The sequence below is a fragment of the Neurospora hispaniola genome (genome assembly GCF_033458365.1).
Source record: "Neurospora hispaniola strain FGSC 10403 chromosome Unknown B0T23scaffold_1, whole genome shotgun sequence".
In the NCBI taxonomy this organism is placed as follows: Eukaryota; Fungi; Ascomycota; class Sordariomycetes; order Sordariales; family Sordariaceae; genus Neurospora; species Neurospora hispaniola.
The window spans coordinates 2,711,010-2,730,470 of record NW_026944406.1 but is presented as its reverse complement, the minus strand read 5'-3'; the positions used below and the strand labels follow the sequence as shown (position 1 = coordinate 2,730,470).

Below are 19,461 nucleotides of genomic sequence, written 5' to 3'. Positions count from 1 at the left end.
GGACAAGGAACGATGTGAAGGAAAAGGAGATATACAAGCCTCGGCGTCCTTCTATGTCAATTGAGGCGCTGAGTGCTTGACGAAGACATGAAGAAAACGGACATAACACAGGAAGATCTAATAAAAGGCGCAACTTGACCCAAGCGAGTATTATATCTCCAATCCGGACTTTTCGGTCGCATCTGTAAGTTTGAACAATATATCAGTGAACTTTGCTTACGTGCGGGGAGACAGTGCGATCAAAATTGTTCCTGGCGGTCACCACATTTAACGATCATGCGAATCAGAGTCTCAAATCCTACTTTTCTCTGCTACCATTACCAAAGCCTTGGTACGCCGAATCCTGGACCGTTACTTGGCCCCTGGCCTAACACCCGTCTACGCACTTTGATTGGTCAGCTAGGGTTGGAGTGGCAAAACTCAAGACTTACCTGATGGAAAATGAACATGGGGGGAAATTTTGCCCGGTATTGTAGTGTATATCGCGCAAGGGAGAAAGGACGGAGATGTCTCCGTTTAGCAGGTATTCAGCATATACGGAATATGCCGTGCCGTTGAAGTCGACGGTGCGATGCGGTGGGACGTCTACTGTGGTTGCGAGCCAAATAGGGTTCCCTTGTCGATGTACCAAGCACGAATCATCACAAGCAAAACTTACTGTTTCTGTACAGGGCACTGTGTGGTTAGCGATCGTCGGCTACTTGGCCCATGGGTTTTCCTTACCCATCAAAGTGGTTCCAAGAAAAGACTACACCACACACGGGCTTGCCGAAACTTTTTTCTTTCTCCCTTGGAACCACCTGCCATCTCTTCATAGTATCTCATCTATAGGCTTCCGAGAGTCTTACCATTGGGCGGGGGGCGATGTTATAGTCCGGCATCGATCCGGTTCGGAGGCTTTCTCCTTAACTGAATGATATTCAAGTTGGACATCATGCTTCCTTCCCTCCCACGCAGCCATTGCGTTTCTCTGTTACCGCTCCGCCACACATCGCTGATGCGCATGCTCAACAGGACGACGGGCAAGACAGACATGGATGGGTAGTCCACAGTCACCCTCGAATCCGGTCCGATTTCGACCAAAGTTTTTGCAACCGCGTGCTCAAAAACGGTAGTGAGGTAGTGTACGCAGTAGTGTGGGAGTGCGACATAATACAGTGTGCCGGCAGGTCTGTTGGAAACTCACTTCCCTGTTCTACACACTGAACAAGACGCCCAGGGCTTGTTCGGAAACGGAAGCACAAGATCAACTAGGAAGGAGGAGGGAAGCAGGGGAACTTTGGGGGGGGATAGACACATGGCAGGGTAACCAGCAAGAAGGTATCGGTACCTACGGGTTGGAGCTGAAAGAGGAAGTACCGATACGAGCAAAGGAACACCCAGGGGTGAGACGGCATCGACGGGGGAAGGGGGGGGGGGGGGGGGTTGTCCATGACGTGACAGCGGCGAAACACGGGAAGTGCCGGTACAGAGATCGAAAACGGAGAGTGTACTCAAAGTATCGATACGTGCGCGGTACGACTCCTTGACAGCATGTCGGCTTGGATGTCAAGGATACTCGCGGTTTGACACATGGCACGAAGGCACGAAGAAGCGAGGGGCAGTGACTGGGAAGACGGGAGAGACGGGATGGGCGTGAGGACCGGGAAAAGGGAGTAAGGTCTTTTGTCTAGGGGGACAGACACCTTCACCTCTGGTGCAACGGTATGCTTGTAGTGACTTTGATGGCATACCATCAGTTGTCGCCCCCTTGTCACTGCCATGGCATGGAAGTCGCATGATCTGATGAGTACCAAGTAAGCCACTCGCTGTTCCTGGTCCTGGCAACGCTCTGAGCGACTCCGGCCGGAGTAACGGCCTATTTACCGGTGCCGGACACTAAAGTTTTACTACCGACTGTGGAAGAGAAGAAGGGCATGGAACCAATATTTGTAATGATCGAGTTTGTCAGCTTGGACTTAGACTGGTGGTGATGGAATCCCGGATTGAACTTTGATGTTGCCAGTATGAGCAGGGAAGGAGCAGAAGCTGCTGAGCATTGGTTTTTCGTGAGTGTGTCTAGGCGTGGAACAATGAGGCAGTGTCCTGAAGGCCTTGGTATACTCACGTAAGCCCCTATTGAGATCTTGACGAGAAGTATCCAGGTATGGGATGCGAGTGTCCAATGCGGCTTACAGCTAGAAGTGTATGGAAAAATTGAGCTGTGAATCCATCTAGACTTCCCCTTTGCTGGCGTATATTGTACGGGTCATTCCAGGTCTGCAGGAAATGTCCTTGCCAAGCCAAAGTTCTGTCGATTTAATTCATTGAGATCAGCGTGCTTGCCTCATTATTGGTTGTTTACTGAGAATTGTACAATCTGTTGCGTTAACTCTACCTCAACCATCATGTAGCAGAGTCGGAAAAGTTTCTGCAGGTCTGGAATACGAGTTGCCGAATTCCTATGGGTCTCAGGCTCAAAGAAGACACTACACGGTTGCAACCGAAGCCTATATGACACTTTGGTCCGCTTTCATCCATCACCTAGCAAGACGGCGGGCCTCCCGTTATCAAACATTGAAGGCCATGCACTAAATCGCAAGTGGCGAGTGTTACCGACCTTCAGTGATAATATAAGTCGAACGAACTGTCACAGGCAACGCCCAGGTGGATAAACTACTGGTGGTGTAGCACTATTTCCTGAGACTCGTATACTCAATGCTGAGTTGACCAAGGACGAACAGGGGCGCGGTTTACGCTTGGAAAGATGAGCGGCTTGCACCTTCCACCTCTTCCAAAGTTCGTTCTGCAGCCGCGTGGTGAAAAGTTTTCACGAGTCTGGATGTTCTTTCCACTTACAGCCATCCGGGGGGTAGCCACTGTCAGGGAAAGCGTTTCCTCTTTGACTACCTTATCATGGAAGGAGCTGTCAGCTTCCAGTACGGTGGAATAGTACCTTCCATGATAGGTAAAGGAATAATACACTTGTTGAACACTGACAAGAAGGAGTGGAGATTTGAGCAGGGAAGGCGGGCATAGACAAGACGGATGATTGTTGGAAGGTCGCTCGTGATACCGTTTTGAGGCTGCGTTTGTTCTTGTACGGTTTCCGTACAACGCTTAGAATTCATTCAACCTACATGGCCAACTTAACTCCACTCAACCCAACTAAACTAAAATCAATTCGAGACCCCCAAGGCCAGTTGCAACTCAGCTCTGGATAGTTGGTGGATTAGTGACATTTCTGGGTATAAAAAAGATCGTATGAGGCCTTGTATACGAAAACCGTACCAGGGCAAACGCAGCCAGTCATATATGCTACAAGAGTTTGCTGGTCTCATAACTGTTGACTCTGGAAGTTACAACCGGGTCACAGCTGACGTTTGGTCACTGTCTTGTCTCATGACTCTGAAAAGTGTTGGTAACTATTGTGTTCACGTAAATTGTAGAGTCATGACCTAACATAATCCACCTAGAAACCACGCTCTACATAGTAGTTACGAGCATAGACACTTGGAAAATGTAGTGACTTGAGGCCCGGTTTGCACTCCCTTGGACGTGAAGCTAATGTTTAGGGGCCCTGTAACACGATCACTACTTCCTCTGTGCCGTATTTTTCTGATGACAGCTCTCCAGAGGTATTTCAGTAACTCGCTTCTCTCAAAATTTCCGTCTCATGTATAGATAGGTCTTATCCTCGTCAATGCGCAACTAGAGCCTTAACTACACTTAGACTCGAATATCACAGCAAAAGAATGCCATCAACTCACCCTACTGAAGAGTTTGCTTACACATACCTACGTACCAATATAAAGATTCTCAGACAAACCACTTAACGATAACTACATGACAACGCATGTGTAGAGTTCAAAGCCAAGGAAGTGAAGAGGTTTAGCGAGTGTCCCAACGTAAATAGACTTCCACTTACACGTATTTTCTGTCAGACGCCCGTATGACATGAAGGGCTTTACTTCCTCAAATGTCAGCGAGGCTTCGGTAGACCTTGTCCTGACATTTATACTCTATAATTGTCCAAGTGCCGCTTGATATGACCAAAAGCAGAGCGTCTTGGCCGATTGTGCATTACATCAAGCAAGTCGACAATACCTACCTACTGACCGATGCTAAGATGTTGCTCAGCCAGGCAACAAACACTCGACCAACAAGCCTTCATGTCCTCCGCCACTGCCCTGATTACATTAGGTTGACAGCATGGTAAACATTGGTGATAGGAAACTACTCATTGAAATTTTCCACTATACTTGATGGAATATCCATGCTTTATTGTCCAGTATCAAATTGTAAATAATTCCTTAAACCGACGATATGCGCGAACCGCCGTGAAAATCGGCCGAGGAGCAAGTAGACTCTAAGTACGTCAGGAGTGTACAGTGATGTCGTACCTACCGCCGGCCGTTTGACCAACACTCGATGTTCAGCAGGGGTGTTCTTTCCATCGCACTTACCTCGCACTTACCTCGGCTCCAAACTGTGTATAGTGTAGTCTAAACATCTCAACGTTGAGTATAGAACAATACTTGCGACTGAACCTGCTAGTAGATACGTACCTCTGCACTCAAACATACGGTACCCTCACTAGGTAGTGTATACTATGTTGCCCAAGACTTTAAGGTAACTTAACTGGTACTCAACGCGACCTGTGGTACTACCGATCACGGGTGGCCAGTCGGTCATGGCCACGGCCCTATTTCCATCACCTGGTCAAAGTCAACCTTTAGCCAGTCACAACTAGTGTACAATTTCATTTGCAGGCAGGTTAGAGCTAAGTACCCAGTCTGCTAGCCCTCCCAATTCTGACCGACTGACCAGTCTCTCAAGGTCTCGTTAGGTCTTCTCCCACAGTTTCTCCCACCATCCCGTCCCTTTCCTTCATTTGCCATGTGACAATTTCTTCACCACCCCGGACCACACACCTTGTAGTTCCCCGATCACATATCTTGGCAGCAGCAGCCCGGGACCGTGTCGGTGGGTTCGAGGTTGGCAAATTGAGCAGACAGGCGGCATGGGCGTGGGTAGGTAAGCGGGAATGTTTCCGCTTTCCATGCATATGCCTTTTAGGAGACTAAGGGGACAAAAATGTCTCAGTCGTCTTGTGAGTGGATGTGACGGCGGCGGCGGCACGCGAGTGGAATGGGAATGAATAGGAATGACCAGTCACTTTGACCACGAACACTAGTCTTCTTGCTAGTGTAGTCTGATCCGTGGCCTTGGATTTGGATTTGCTAGGCAAGCCACCATAAGGTAAGGATTACGGTAGGTAACAGCGTATGTAGTGTACTGCGTATGTACTGTGTAATAGTAAGACAAACGGAGGTTATGAAATTATCAAACGGTACATTTTTAGGTACGTATATGATCTCCGTGTCGATAAGGTGTGCGGCGTCGCCGAGGCGACCGGGATCTGCTCTGGTTTAATTTTCTCTTTAATTTTTTTTTTTTTTTTTTTTTTTTTTTTGGTTTTTTTTTCCTTCTCCCCAAGTCACCTCCCCCACCCGTGCCCGACCAACGACGATGAACATGGATGAGTTAGATGACGGGATGTCACGGTAGCCTTATTCAGAAGGTGTGTGGTTAAACAGAAGACGGGATGTAACCGAGGTTTACCAGGCTGTTGGGCCCGTATTGCGTGACTGAACGAAAAGATTGATCATTTACACGATTTTAGTAAGCATGTCAGTTCGCTCAGCCAGCCTTTGCATCTTTCAAGGCTTTCGGTCTTTTATTTCGGTCATCGGGACTGCGGAAAGATCTTCTTGATGCTGTCGATGAGTTTTGATAGGTTGATCTGCTTGTCTCAGCGCAGCGGTTGCGGCTCTTCGACTGATGATCATTTCGAAACAAACATCCACTGAGATGCTACGGACTGAATGTTGACGTTGGTTGAGGGTATTCCGTCAATTGCATGATGTACTATTGGTGCTAAGTTCCTTGGGAAATTCATTCAGCTCTGGAATAGTGTACGTGTGTCTGCATATCTTCGGCGACACATCCATGATTAGGGTGACACGCGTTACGCTCGTAGATGGTACCGTACACTACTACCAGGTTAACAGTGTCACTCTTTCGCGAGCCAATTCCTTCCCACGCAAACAGGATCTTGATGATCTAGGCAAGGGTAGGGATACGATACAAGCTGAGATGGAAATACGGCATGAGATTGAGTAACCGGTCTCACTCATCAGTGAATTGGATGCCTCTGAGCCGAATCATTGCACATTTGAACGGAATAGTTGGTGCAATAATCCCGCTTGCCAAGAATGACTGTCAACCACTCACCACCTCAGCGGGAGTACACTAAAGTAGTGTAATGTCAGCAACATGAACCATCTGCAATCGGCATGTGGCAGTAGCCGAGGGACAGATGTGCAGGGAGTTATGCAGTTGGGTGGACATGATAGTAGAGCCTCAGGTTCCATTGCTTTTTCTGTCCCAGCCAGAGCAGAAGCAGATCCATTTTCAGCTCCAATGGCATGATATAAGACTTGTAGTTCCGATACGTACCTGTACAAGCAACTTTGCCGTCGTATACACTGTGGGGCCAAGAAGAGCACATGGCCTCCGCCGAGCACTCATCTCATTTTGTGCAAGTGCTGACTGCAGGTACATAAGGTCCAGGCCGGGCCGGTTATACATGTAGTGTACGCTATAATGTACAGTCCTGCTGAACCGGTTGGCGGAAGCTGGATCTTGGGACACGGGCGGACTGCGGATCCGGGGATTGGATCGCAGATCTACGCAGTTCATCCGTCAGCCACCCGCGCTTGTTTTGTCCAGAAGGGTAAGGTGTTTGATCAGCATGGCCGTGAATGCAGTTAATTGTGAGTGTCAGTGGATGATGAAATTGCCAAATGAGAACCGCAAGGTTCGTCGTGGTCTGGCACTTGTCTTGAGACCGATGCCACCTATAGTCCGAACTTGCCCGGCGTTCAGTAGATGCAGTCGGCACTACAAGGGACAGCAGGGCGTAGGAGACTGAAAGTCAAGAAGCCAGCTGCCTGTCAGCCTCGCGACAGTCGGCAATGGAGTGGAAAACCAGCCGGGCGGTGGGAGGCAGTTGTTTGAGGTACTGTACTGAGGCGCGCGGTTGCAGCGGTTTTTGCAGCTTCGGATTGTTGGTTGGCTGCCCATGATCTGACCTGGAATGGAGTCAACCGAGCTCGATTACGGTGTGTTGAGGGAGTCGTGAGGATGCGTGAAGGGTTGGCGGTTGGGAGACGAGATTTTGCATGTTCCATAGCAAATCATTTGGCCTTCCGAGATTGACATTGTAAGCTGACTCGACCTTTCCTCAATGATGCAGTGTCGAAAAGAGTAACCGGCGATCGAGGAGCGGCAGGCAGCAAAAGTAGAGGTCAGGTCGGTGATGGCATTGTTGCTTGTCCCTTCCTATTCAAGAAGCCATCGCCGGTACTTGTCCGAAGGCACTGCTCATGGTGAGTCTGCCGGGAGGGCCCGCGATCGTACCTGCCTATTTTTTGTGGCTGCGTTGTCGTATTGGATCGTGTCGATGCAGGAATTGAGGAAATCGCTAGCCGCGCTCTTTCTGGCCGATGACATCGGTTGATAGGCTCTTCACTCACTTACGTGTCGGCCATTGATATTCGGCGACTATTTTGGTCAAGGGCGTTCAAAAAGTCGTCGGGCATGGCGAAGCCGAATGATGCCGGCGTGAATCAAGAGGCGTTTCTTACAGCGGAAGCGGCCCTCCGATGCGTACGCGTTGGAGCAGAAAGAGGAGGGGGGCCTGAGGATCACGAAATTCCGCGTGTGATCAAGTGAGAACGCGAATGTGGTGTGCCACGCAGTGAATGATGCGAGGGCTCGCCCGGCGTTCTACGGTGCTGTTGCGGCGCAGGGGAACGACTTCCGCCCCAGGTCCCCGGATATACTGCGTACACTACACTACGCGCATCCATCGTCATAGGATCTCTCTGCTTTGTGAGCTTACGTTACAACGTGCCATCGCATCGTCTTCTCTTTTTTCTCGGGCTCCTTCGCTCTGCAACCTCTCCATGTTCGTAAGCTCGATGCTTGATTGGCTGATTGCCAACATCCTTGGCCTCAACGCCGACTGGTAAAGGGCTCATCCAATGCCAGGGCATCAGATTGGCAGGGGTCCATTTTGAGGTTGCTGCCGTCCTAGGGTCAAAGTATGGTTGCCAGAAATTGTTCGAAATGCGTAAGCCCTCATCCATTGAAATTTCTCAAGGTGGCTGTTGTGAGTGTCATTCGGTGACTGCCTAAGATCCGAGGCGGCCGTAAAAAGGGTCCTTGGAGCGAGGTGGCTGCGATATGTCGCCGATATAGCCGTAGAAGTCGCCGATTTGAGGACGCCCCAGGGCGTCAACATGACTGTCACGGTGTCCCGGTGCCGTGGTCCAGGAAGTGAGTAGTCTATAGAGGTGCCGAAAGTTGACAGCTATGTATCTCTCCGGCTCGCTTTTGTGTCCTGTTGTTACGAACAAACAATCTACTGACTCCTCTCCGCCCCGGGAGAATGGAAACATTCTCCACGACCTGGGTAGCTCCGTTTTCTCTGCTGCGCGCCGTCAGCCATCTCCACCTGATCAAAGTACACCTCTGCCGGCATGTAATTTGTTCGCACGGTACCACCGCCATGCAATATTCAGGGTATTGAATGTGAGAGAAGCAGCCATCTTTCGTATGGAAATAAAGTTATTGCCACTACAAAAGTTCACCGCGCTAACCTTTCAAATGCCGGCAGAGGTGCACATCGGAGGGAGAGGTAGCATGTGTACCTCTACCGTGACCCGACATTTGGTGGCTTGCAAGGTGTGTACTATGGTGATATGGGTAAGTTTAACCCGTGGAGGTAGGCACCGTAACGTACACTTACATGCGACCAAGTCCCGCTTCAGCCTGCGACGGCGTGCCAAACGCCGCTTTATCTGCCAGAGGCCTGGTCGAGATCTCGGCCGGCCCTTTTTCCTCCTTGTGTTTTCTTTCTGTGGGTACGCAAAGCAGCCTTGCGGAATCACGATGGGGCCCATCGACTGGTGAAAGATATGTACTGGGCATCGTGTATCTTCCCCCCCCCGGTCTGGTCCGCCTCGGGATCCAGTGGTCAAGGGTCCAAAAGCCAAGTTCCCGTTCCGACTAAACGAAACGAACTCCTCTGGGCTCCGTTCGTGTAAAATACGTGTACCGCGACCCCGTAGCTGCACGCCTCATACGTACTGCTGCCCACCGTACACTAATAATCTAGATCGCATTGTTGGAAGTGGATGGTTGGGCTGAACTACCTACCTACTTTCTGCAGCCATCCGCTCGAGGTAGTACACAGCTTTGTAGTCGTTGTTATTATTGATGTTGTTGCTGTAGCCGCCGCCCTGGTCCTCCCCATCGCCCCCCGTTTCCAGTCATCTTTGCTAGCTCTTCTGATCTTTTGATGCTGGTACGAAGATACGTTGAATCGAGGATCGCGATTGGTGGTATGCGTGCGCTTTCCATCCGGGGGTGTGGTAAAGTGCGTGGCGGCGCTCTTGTAACTTTGGCGATCTTTGGCTATGTGATACAGTTGCGTGGGAAACTGAGAAGTTGGCCGAGGGGTTTGGGGGATCGTGTTACGTCGGCTATCTGGTGCACATCGACATGCCCAATGCGACCGCCCGCCCGCCTGTCAGGAAGAGGATGGGCGGAGATGGGAGGGGGGGGGGGGGGGGGTTTCTAGCGTGGTGCGTTATGTGAATGTGCGATGTCTTGCAGTAGTGGACGGATACCAGTCTGGACCTGACTAGGGGCGCGTGTCAAATGGAAGCCGGGCAACTGTCGTCCATGTAGCTGTACATGGACGTTTTGCGTTCTGCAAACCAGCTGTCTTTTTAGCGTCTCTTGCTGCTAATGTCGAATTGCCGACACTGTTTTTGGCAGCGCAGTACTTCGCTTTTTACACTGCCATCCAACGGGCATGACACGCACACGATTCGGATGAAATGTCAACAAAGCAAACCTACTTATCTCGCACCGCGCGGTCAAGGGTTTACCGCCATTAAGCTGGCACGAAAAAATGGTGAAAACCCCAAGTGCCAAGTTTGAAGGTGTATGTACACCTATATTAGTTCATGGTATACTACACACCATCCTTCAGCTAGGAGGAGTGTATTTGTCGGAATAATCAACACCGACCCAACAGACTGGGTCAGCTAAGGCCCTTGTCCGACCACCCATAAGCCCCTGAGCCCATGCTGCCCCATCATTGGATCGTGGCATCAGGGGGTGTAGTGTAGGGAACTAAATTCTCTCGTGCTGATCGATGGTGAATAATGCTTTTTCCCGTCCCACCGAGTTCCCACCGCGCTCACGAGGTAATCGGGGGAGATCCCCTTCGTTCGCTAGCTGAAAGACCAGGTACGAGCCCTGTATCGCCGGCTTTGATGATAAAAAGAGATGGTGAAAAAAAAATGGGTAGTGTGGGAAGGAAGTGCTGCCAATCAGCCGCGAGGGGCTGTTAGTCCCAACTCTTTTCTTATTTCTATTGAACTTGCAACAACGTACTTTCCATAACAAATATGTATAAAAATAAATCATCGACGGGGGGTATTGCCTAATAGCGCCATACCCGCTAATTCGAGCTATGTACAACCTGCTCGGAGGAATGCCATGTCAAAGTAAACTGGCGTTGATGCTGGTCTGGTAACTTGGGGTTGAACCCAGGCGAGCTAGCTGTACGGGTTGGTGTTTTGGCTGTCCTGATCCACAGAACTCGGCGTCCAGCTAAGCTTCCACTCTCCTATGTTTGGCCTTAACCCAGTGGTACGTTTCCCCAATAGCTCCATCCACCCAACCGCCGTGTCTCCTGTCTCCCACCCTACCGAATATGGGAGAAATGTGTCAAGGAACACCATACTCTCGGGTCTCTGGATGAGACATGCCTTCGATCATGTAAAGCCTGCGCCCCCCCGCATCCGTCATAGGTCATCACACAAAGTTCCTCATCCCTTCTCGCCCAAACTATCCCAACCATACATCAAGCTCGACACGGAGCTAGAGATTCATGGGTCATTCCATCACGACCTCGAAAAGAGAAGTCAAGATAAGACAAGATTTCCCCAGGCATTCTCCGCAGTCCGCCTCGCGAGAACCGTAGTATGCGCCCACATCATCCGAACCGTAAAATCTCCAATGACCTAGTGCAAAAGCAAGAAACCGCCCTATCCCTTGTTTTTTTTTTCTTTTGAACGCCGGACCGAGTTGGGGAGAAACATGCCTTGATACGTAAGCCACACCAATTATACACACAACGTCCAACCAACTCCGGGTCTTGGGACCAAAAGCAACTTCCCAACTCCTTGCGCTGGAGCACGAGACACTTGAAAAAGAAAAACCCAACACAGCATGACAATTGGTAACGCCTGGTATCCAGAAGAGATAGCAATGCTTTCCAAGAAGAAAAAGCCATGTCGAGCCAAAATGTTCGCCTTCCAATGACCGGATTGGACAGAACGTGGATCACAAGTCATGGCCTTCAGCGGCGCTGTGAATCAGGGGCGACACTGTCGTCCCCGGATGACTCCGTTGGTTCGTAGACGTTCAAGCACTCCGTCAGGACTATTCCCAAGGTTAGCAAGGATATTCCACTTTTGGAGTGTCTCGGCAGCAGGTGTAACTTACTTTCAATGATTTGTTCCTCCCAGACGCCATATTGGTAGTCGACGAGACCATGGCGCTCAATTGAGTCGCACAATCTGATAAGCTCCTTCCCCATCTTTTTCAATCCTTCTGCCGAGATTACGCTCTGTGAGCGCTGTGGTTGTTGGCCAGATTCCGTCATTTCTTTCTGGCGCTGGAGCATACCCAACCAAGCATGATTGAAGTCGTTCCACAGCTTGATTCTGTCACCATGTAAACTCTGGTCGTCTGAGGTCAGTCCTACCAGGAATTTTACCGTTAGTATGCCTACCATTGCCTAAAACCGGATACGCTGGAAGCGTCTCAGCTTACCTAGGTCTGCCACATGCGACAGGAGCCAGTCCGAGACACGGATGAGCGAGTCACTAGCCGTGGCCAGGACACCGTTCTGTATGTTTTGGAATATCTCCTTCAATGCTGTTTGATAAGACGCGTAAGCGTGATCCAGGGTTCCTCCCGCCGGATAATCGTCCTCCATCCTGACGTCGGAGGTTGAGGTAGCCTGCGCATTCATACCTCCCATACCAGCCATCCCACCAGACGAATAACCTGGCATGCTAGATTGCCCATATACCTGTGCGCTGGAAGGTCCTGTTTGCGCCTGCAAAGCAGTTGCTGCCGCCGTGTTTGTTGGCTCGCTGGAGAAATACGGGGCAGTGACATCAGTTGCCATCATTTGCAGTGTGGCCGGTTGCCGTTGAGGGAACTGCTGGCTTGTGTCGTATACCGCGGTGCTCTGTGGCCCGGCGCCTTGGGGTACGTTATACATCAGAGCATTTGGATTGTAGGTGCTAGCGAAGCCTTGAGTTTGTCGTGTATCAGGCTGGCCATAGTCAGACGGTCCGTGGTGATAACTCATCGCGCCCTGAGGCATGGCGGTCGTGGGAAATCCCGCCGCCGATGGCTCTTGATAATAACCGCTGTAGCCAGCCGAACCGCTCATTCCTCTGGCCGCTCCTGATGGCGAAGATGTAAGAGGTGCAGCCCGGTACCTATCCCCCTGCGCGCCAGCAAAAGACCTCCGCTGCTGCGTCGAGTCATGCAGCGACTGGTGGTAGCGCGGGTTGGGCGCGCCATGAATAGGCGGCTCGTTCTGCCTCCTCTGGCCCCTGTTGTCCTCCATCATGCCGAAAGCTCGTGTGGTTCAATCGAGCGCTTTGGACGGCGTGTTTACCAGGTATCCAGCACACAGTGAAGCCGGGTCGTTTTAGGGGAGAGGTGAGGTGGTCGGCGCTTCGGCCACACAATAGTCGGCTTCGATAGGGCTTCGACGCCAAAGGTCCAGGCTTGGTTTTCGAGTTGGCTTGTCGAAGCGGACCGAAAATTACCAGGCGCAACAATTTTCGCAATCGCTCGGGGGCTGATAGATAGTGATCCCGGAGGTGTCGGAGGGATGTAACAGGATCTAAAACCCTCTGACACGAGTTTCTTGTGCTACCGGAGGATCAGCCCGAGGTTGGCCGTGGGGGCAGTCTCGATAGCAGCGTCTTTTAATCGCGCTACTTTCTTTAAAGGGCCGAGTGAACTTTGCCCAAAGACAACGGCGGATGCGAAAAAGGCTTGAAAAGAGGATTTCGCTGTTGAATATGTTCTTCAGCGAGTGGCACCTCCCCGCAGGAAAGACTCGAGATTAGCGCTAAGGAGCGCGTGTGAACTCTGCGTACCGAAAGTGGGGATGGCGAATTCGGTCACGGTGAAGAGTTCTTGACGAATAGGCTTGTGAACTGTGCTGGTGAGAAGAGTGGGCAAAGTGGGTGGCTTGTCAGTTGAGCCAGAGATCAACTGGGAAGATCCCAGATGCCTTGGTGTCGAGGCGTTGGCCACGCCTCTGTCTGCGTTCAAACTGCCGCACCACAATCCTCAAAAAGACCGCGTCGAAGGAGCAGGCGGGCTGCAGGGTGATCCCGTACACCTGCCTCTCTGAGAGCTGAGACCTTTTCTTCGATGTTAGCCCGGTTACGGTTACAAGTGGTAAAGCAAAACGGACGTTGTGAGGCGGTCGGGCCTGGACCGTGACAGAACGTGCTTTCTCGGCCGTCCAAGAAGGATAGGAGCAGGCGGAAGCAGGGCTCTCGTTGACTGTGACAGCGCGCCGAGCGTGGGTTAGGTCTTGCTCGTACGAGACGCTAAGGAGCTTAACCACTGGCGACGGGCGAGACAGCTCGAGCGAGTTTGGGAAGTGGGACTCGATACGAAAAGACCGAGCACCACTTTGTTTTGACAGCTTTGACGGTTGAAGCACGGCACGGCCGGAGCTGATTTGCGGCCTGGTCGGGTTGAAATTTTCGAACGCAAACTCTTGAGAGACAAAGATGTCTCATGAGACTGCCGGGGTGGTGACAGAAAACTGTGCCAAAGTCAGGAACAGTTGATGTTGGTTGACTGAGGACAGATTGACGCTGTCCTGAAGGTGATGGCCGAGATTGATATACTGCCTGGCTACAGTTCAAGGCAGAGAAATTTCTTATTAGTCGTGGTGAGTGAGTGAAGAGGAGAAGAAGCAGGAAAGTGATAAAAGCTCCACCTCAATCGAGGGCTTTGATGGTAGGTGGCCGGGCTACGTACCTGGGGGTGTCTGCGCCAGAGGTGGATGTTCGGCTCTTGGCTAAGACATACGGGAAAGAGAGAAACGGAAGTAAGGTAAAATACTGGTAGTGTGATGTCGGGAGACGGCTGCAACCCCAGGTAGGGCCTGGGTAGGGCCCAGCTTTCTCAGGTAGGGCGGGGAGATCTGCAACAACCCCAAAGAGGCTTTAAAGAGGACCCTTTCGCGCCCAGTGCCGGATGAGTCTCCGACAGGGGAATCGTGATTGTGGATCTATGAAGACGGGAGGCTGAACCCCAGGCTGATGGTACGTGGCGTTCGACGAGCTCCGACCGTCTACGAGGAAAAGGGTACGTAGCCCTGAGGCCTGGTCTGCTGGTTTGGAAACGTGACGTCGCGATGGGTGTGCTAGGGGTCTTCCACTTGCTGGGGTGCGTTGAGGCCTTGGTGGATGCCCAGCGGTGCCGCTGAACGTAGTCACGTATCATTAGTCGTGAGGGTATTAGCCGTCGAGCTGATTTCTCCAGTTCCCACCCATGCTCGACCACACGGCCACTTGGATACCTGATATCAACGCTGGCGATAGCCTTGACGATGACGGCGAAGCCGCGGAGAGGGAGAGTAAAACTCCAGCAGAGCCGATTTACACTCCCGCCTGACAATCCTTCAACCGAGGATATTGCCAAAGGATGATGTTGCTGATCCTAAGGGGACGCCGATAGAAATGTTGCTTGGAGAAAACCCCGGTGTTGGACTGTGAGTCGACCGCCGTATTTTCTTCTCAGCTCCTATCTCATTTTCGTTTCATCTCACACACAAGTGTCAAGGTGGTGGCTAAGAAAGTCAATCAGAGCCACTCTATGTTCTGCTTAAGACCACCAGCGCTGACAGATTCTAGCCAAAATTAATGATGATGATGGTGGTGGTGGTGTTGTATCTCGGCCTAGGGCAGGTGGGTTGCGGAAGCCCGCTTCCGTTGCTCTCGGTTCCGTTCTTTTATTTTTATTTTTCTTTTTTTCTTTTCCTTTACACGTCCTCGGCTGCCGTTTCCTTTTTTACGACACTTGACGGCTCGGAGCTTTCCTTGACTGTCGGGCATCAAAAAGGGGGCTACCACACCGTTGACGTCGTCCGAAAATCTCACCCTGGCGGGATCGTGTTCACCAGTCACCTTGAGGCGGTGTCCTATCTTCGGCGGGCAGTGGAAGCTGGGCTTGGTAAGGATTTGAAGAATAAAATGACAGATAAAGGTTGAACGTGCAAGGGCCCGGTGGAACCGGTGGCATGAAATGCTGGCCTTGGTGTACCGCCAGAGGTAAGGATGTTGTACGTGGTTGGGCAGGCCGATGAGCCTAGGGGAAGACATTGGAGCTGAGAGAGAGCCGTATCGGGTATGGTACCTCATAGCGCGAGATGAAGAAAACGGTATTGGAGAGGGCACCCAAGAAGGCCTAGCACGCAGCCAAGAGACGACTGTACGCCTTTGGTTGTTCCGGTAAAGGAAACAATGTACAACAGTGCAAGTAGAGTCTGGGAGAAGCAAAGGTCGAAGCTTGTCTGAGGTTGGAAGACAAAATCATCACGTCCAGTTGACCGAGACATTAGGCAGGTTCGTTTGAGGTACATGGCAGGTACGCAGTGTCTGTTAAGGCCTGCAATGCGCCTGCCCAACGGGAAAACCCAAGCTCTGGACGCCAGTGCCAGATCCGGAAGAAGACAGCGTGGAATACTGTTCAAACGGCAGGATCAAGTCCGGTAAGCAGCCAGGTCGATCGCTGATCACGCTGAACATGGATGCCCTGTATCGTATTCTGAGTGTCTGACCCAGTTGTGCCTAGCATAAACGGAGCCAAGTACACTACTTAATCGGCATGCTGGACAACCACTGCATTGCTGTGGTTGCAGTACCAGAAAATCTGATCTGTCCATACATGACCCTGCCTAGTGTGCTAGTTAAGGTGTTATGTAAGGTAGGGTTGTGGTGCGGAATTGGTGCGTGGCAGCTGTCACTTTGATCGGAATTAACCAGACGAACCATTTTGTCGGCGAGCTGGGTGTTCCAGGCCACCGACAAGCTTCACGACACGAAGAGGGATCCAGGAAAGACAGGGAACCTACGCGTTCACCTGTACCTGTAAGGTACTCTGTGATTTGCATGAAACTTTGGCTACCCGGCCATCCCGTCACAGCTTCCCAGCACTGCGTATTGCCATGTAATGATCAAACGAACTGATCACCCTTGAGCGGTTCGAGCCGTTTGGCTCGACCTGATTCGTTCGTAGATGACCCTCATCCTGCCAATTGGTTTCTGGTTCGGCGACCTGACTCCGTGTGGTACCCGTTGTCCGTTATCCGCCGCCATCGTCGTTGCTTCCGGGTTGTGCCCGGACAGAAAAAGGTACATCCAGGTATTGAGGACCTATCCCCAGGTACACTAGTCATGCGTAGCGTGAACTAACGAACGGACGCCTCTAGCACCATGCATCTCCTGCGTCACGCCTTGCAGGAGATGACTGCCATTGCCTGCCTATTACTCTGCGGCCAGTAAGGTCGGGCTGGTGGCGCGAGCTCGTGTGCAGGTACGCGGGGGGCCTTGTGCTTTCGTTAATGTTCGCTCCCGCAACACTCCGCCTTCTGTTTGATTCTTGAGACAACCTCATCATGTCCCTTGGTACCTTGTTGGCCATGCTTGGTTGGGCGTCATGCTACAGGTTCCCGGGCCCCAGGTTGGAACCAGAAAGAATGGTTATGTTTCAGTCTCAGCCGCCACTAATCTGAAAAAGCAATTTGTTTTGGGCTGACAAGGATCGCGAATCAGAAACAGCACAATGGCTCCGGGTGAAAGGTCGATGCCGTTCGGGCCTCATTATTGGCCATCAACGCTACTCCAAAGTGAAGAGGGAGGACAAGGCCCAAGGACTTCCGATTCGGCTCCAGCTGGTCGGCAACCGCCCGGCACTCACCGAGGCAGCAGGAGCACAGAAGAAACCAAGGGGCGGCGGCGGCGGCGGCGGCGGTGGTAGTGGTGGTGGTGGTGGTGATGGCGATGGTGGTAACTGGAAATATGGACCAATATCGATTTCATGGAGTTAACAGTGATGGCCATTCTGCCATCCAATACTCCAGCCCACGGTACTTCCGAGCCTGACTTCTCCCACCAACAGCCAATCCTGTGGTAAACGACCTTCGATCCAGACGGGACTCGCCCAGATCCCGCTCGCTCTGTAGCCACCGACCCCACTGACTGACCGAACGTTTGGATAGGAAAATTTGTTCCATGACGAGCTTTGATGCCAGGCATGCTTACCTGCAGCAGCAGCAGCAGCAACGGCATCGAAGGCGGCGTCAACGAAACGGCAGTACAGATGATGGACTACCTCTATGATTTTTGGTATGGGATGATCCTCCGGCGGCCTGGAAGCTCCACTTTGGCGGTGGACAGCGGTGGACAGCGGTGGACAGCTTTGGGTGTATCTGGGGCACCAGAGAGGGCAGGCAGAGAGGCAGGTAGGAAGAGGTACCGGTACCGCGCTTGCTGCAGGCTGGTAGCATGTACTGCTGGCGTATCTGTTTTCACAAAAGGATTCCTGCGCGTCAAGATGGGGGATCCATGTCGTCGAGTTAAGAGTATCGCCAGCCAGGGGGGGGGCCGTCCGCTCGGCGTCCACTCGCGTCGAAGAATGTCGTCAAACGGAGGCCCAGCTCTGCCGGACCACTGCGAGGTTAATCCCTGTCAAAAACTTGTGGTGGGTTGCGTTCTCGTTGCGTTGCTCTGGAGAAGGCTCCTTCGTTCGACCGCTCCAGAATTCGACGCAAGGGCAAATCAGACGCGGTGCCTGTCGTTTTCCTTGGGACCGTCCCCTGGGGCCTGTCTGGGACCGCTAGCCGGAAAGCTCGTACCGGTACCTCGATGCTAGCTGAGGTTTGCGTGCTAGGTCCATCGAGCTTGCGCACATGGCGGCGGGGTTACGGCGCTGCGCCCATGGATTAGCCGGACAACTGCACTGTACTGTTACCTGTTTTCTCGTTAGTTTTTGTACGGACCGTGCACTGTATACGCCAAACTCGAAGTCCGTCGACGTGGTGTCGCGATCAGGTCGATCGTCTTTGCAACATGATTGGCTGAAAGCTCAAAAGCCGAGCGATTTACTCCTACAGTATCGCCCCCTGATTTTGCATACAATCTTGCGCCAGAAAACTTATGCACTAAATGGCGGATATGCAGTTTCTAAAATGGCGCTAGGCCTAAATCGGCAGCCAGCTAGAGGCCGAAACGCTAAAATCTGACCCTGTACTGCAGATTTCTCTACCCAGGACGGAGCCTATAAGTGCATATGCACCAAGAATTGTCCGAAATCAGTATGCAGTATGCAGTTATGCAGTTGTAGCTGGAGATTAATTCTGCCAGCCAGATCTTATGCAGTAACTAGCGTATATGCAGTTCCTAGAGGATGCATTTGCAGGGGTTTCTACTGTATTTTCATTCGATCCTTTCACTTTCTTCCCTGCCTCATCAAGCTCAGTACATAAGAGATTTCCGTTGCTGCCCTGGCGTCGATGACCTCGAATCCGCAATCAATGACACGGACATTTGAGATTTTTTGAATCTTGGTCTTCAGAGGTCCATCTCCTTGTTTTTCCATTGCTGGTCGCCGACGCGTACATTCTGCAACAGGCCTGCAATTCAACTTTCGTCTGCTGCGCAATTGGCTTCGTCGTGTCTTGGGTGCATGCGAAGAGATTTAAGGGGTCGGTCAGGTTCGGCCGTTGAGAAACGAAGCTCCGGCGCACAGCTTTGACTTCATGTGAAATCGGATCCATTGGCTGCCCGGGCTTGTTCACCTACACACCTCTACTATAATTTACCTGCCCATAGGTCGGCCTATATCGCCGCCCGAAATTATGTCGACTTCATCGCCGCCGCCGAGTCCTGCCAGAAGCCATCCGATCTGGCAACCCCGGACATCCTCTGCTGGTCGCGATGTTGTGTTTCGCTCCGGCTTCGCTTGATTTGTTATGTTTCCGTTGTTCCCGATGTCTTCTTCGCCGTTGCTGTCGGTGGACTCGAAATGCCTAGCTTTTTGCCTCTGTGGATGACAGTGGGCTTAGTTATCTTGCGCTACGGTCACGCGCTCAATGTGGTCGAATTTCCATCACAACGCCAGCTGACTGCTCTCTGTCTCGGTCCTAGATCCTAATTGCCTATACGGCTTGCAGCGTGCGTTGCTGGCATGCCAACAAGCCTGTGTGAATGACAACCTACACTA

At 51.7% G+C, this 19,461-nt stretch overlaps 5 protein-coding genes across 5 annotated transcripts; 1 reads left to right on the top strand and 4 right to left on the bottom strand.

Annotated features, from left to right (window-relative positions):
* Positions 1 to 4,827: 4,827 nt before the first annotated feature.
* B0T23DRAFT_369774 (uncharacterized protein) lies at positions 4,828 to 5,398 on the bottom strand. The gene is made up of 2 exons (XM_062836543.1): positions 5,337 to 5,398; positions 4,828 to 5,062 (listed from the first exon to the last, which is right to left on the bottom strand). The coding sequence occupies exon 2, from the start codon at positions 5,041 to 5,043 to the stop codon at positions 4,870 to 4,872; it is 174 nt and encodes a 57-aa protein (XP_062696994.1). The 5' UTR covers positions 5,044 to 5,062; positions 5,337 to 5,398; the 3' UTR covers positions 4,828 to 4,869.
* A 1,763-nt stretch (positions 5,399 to 7,161) lies between these two features.
* B0T23DRAFT_391974 (uncharacterized protein) lies at positions 7,162 to 7,646 on the bottom strand (the record flags this gene model as incomplete). Its single annotated transcript, XM_062837981.1, has 3 exons — positions 7,162 to 7,386; positions 7,465 to 7,543; positions 7,585 to 7,646. The coding sequence occupies 3 exons, from the start codon at positions 7,644 to 7,646 to the stop codon at positions 7,162 to 7,164; spliced, it is 366 nt and encodes a 121-aa protein (XP_062696993.1).
* A 218-nt stretch (positions 7,647 to 7,864) lies between these two features.
* Positions 7,865 to 9,039, bottom strand: B0T23DRAFT_434464 (uncharacterized protein; the record flags this gene model as incomplete). The annotated part of the gene is made up of 3 exons (XM_062840495.1): positions 7,865 to 8,449; positions 8,709 to 8,800; positions 8,858 to 9,039. The coding sequence occupies 3 exons, from the start codon at positions 9,037 to 9,039 to the stop codon at positions 8,241 to 8,243; spliced, it is 483 nt and encodes a 160-aa protein (XP_062696992.1). The 3' UTR covers positions 7,865 to 8,240.
* A 2,446-nt stretch (positions 9,040 to 11,485) lies between these two features.
* B0T23DRAFT_305664 (uncharacterized protein) lies at positions 11,486 to 12,772 on the bottom strand (the record flags this gene model as incomplete). Its single annotated transcript, XM_062834323.1, has 3 exons — positions 11,486 to 11,568; positions 11,632 to 11,889; positions 11,962 to 12,772. 3 exons carry the CDS (start codon positions 12,770 to 12,772, stop codon positions 11,486 to 11,488), a joined length of 1,152 nt encoding a protein of 383 aa, XP_062696991.1.
* A 3,079-nt stretch (positions 12,773 to 15,851) lies between these two features.
* On the top strand, positions 15,852 to 18,312 carry B0T23DRAFT_391971 (uncharacterized protein; the record flags this gene model as incomplete). The annotated part of the gene is made up of 8 exons (XM_062837980.1): positions 15,852 to 15,949; positions 16,169 to 16,328; positions 16,477 to 16,602; positions 16,670 to 16,773; positions 16,978 to 17,246; positions 17,492 to 17,701; positions 17,777 to 17,940; positions 18,226 to 18,312. 8 exons carry the CDS (start codon positions 15,852 to 15,854, stop codon positions 18,310 to 18,312), a joined length of 1,218 nt encoding a protein of 405 aa, XP_062696990.1.
* Between the last annotated feature and the right edge of the window lie 1,149 nt (positions 18,313 to 19,461).

Coding starts and splice junctions, on each gene's coding strand:
- B0T23DRAFT_369774 (XM_062836543.1), bottom strand. CDS start 5,043: ATGGAAAGCGGAAACATTCCCGCTTACCTACCCACGCCCATGCCGCCT.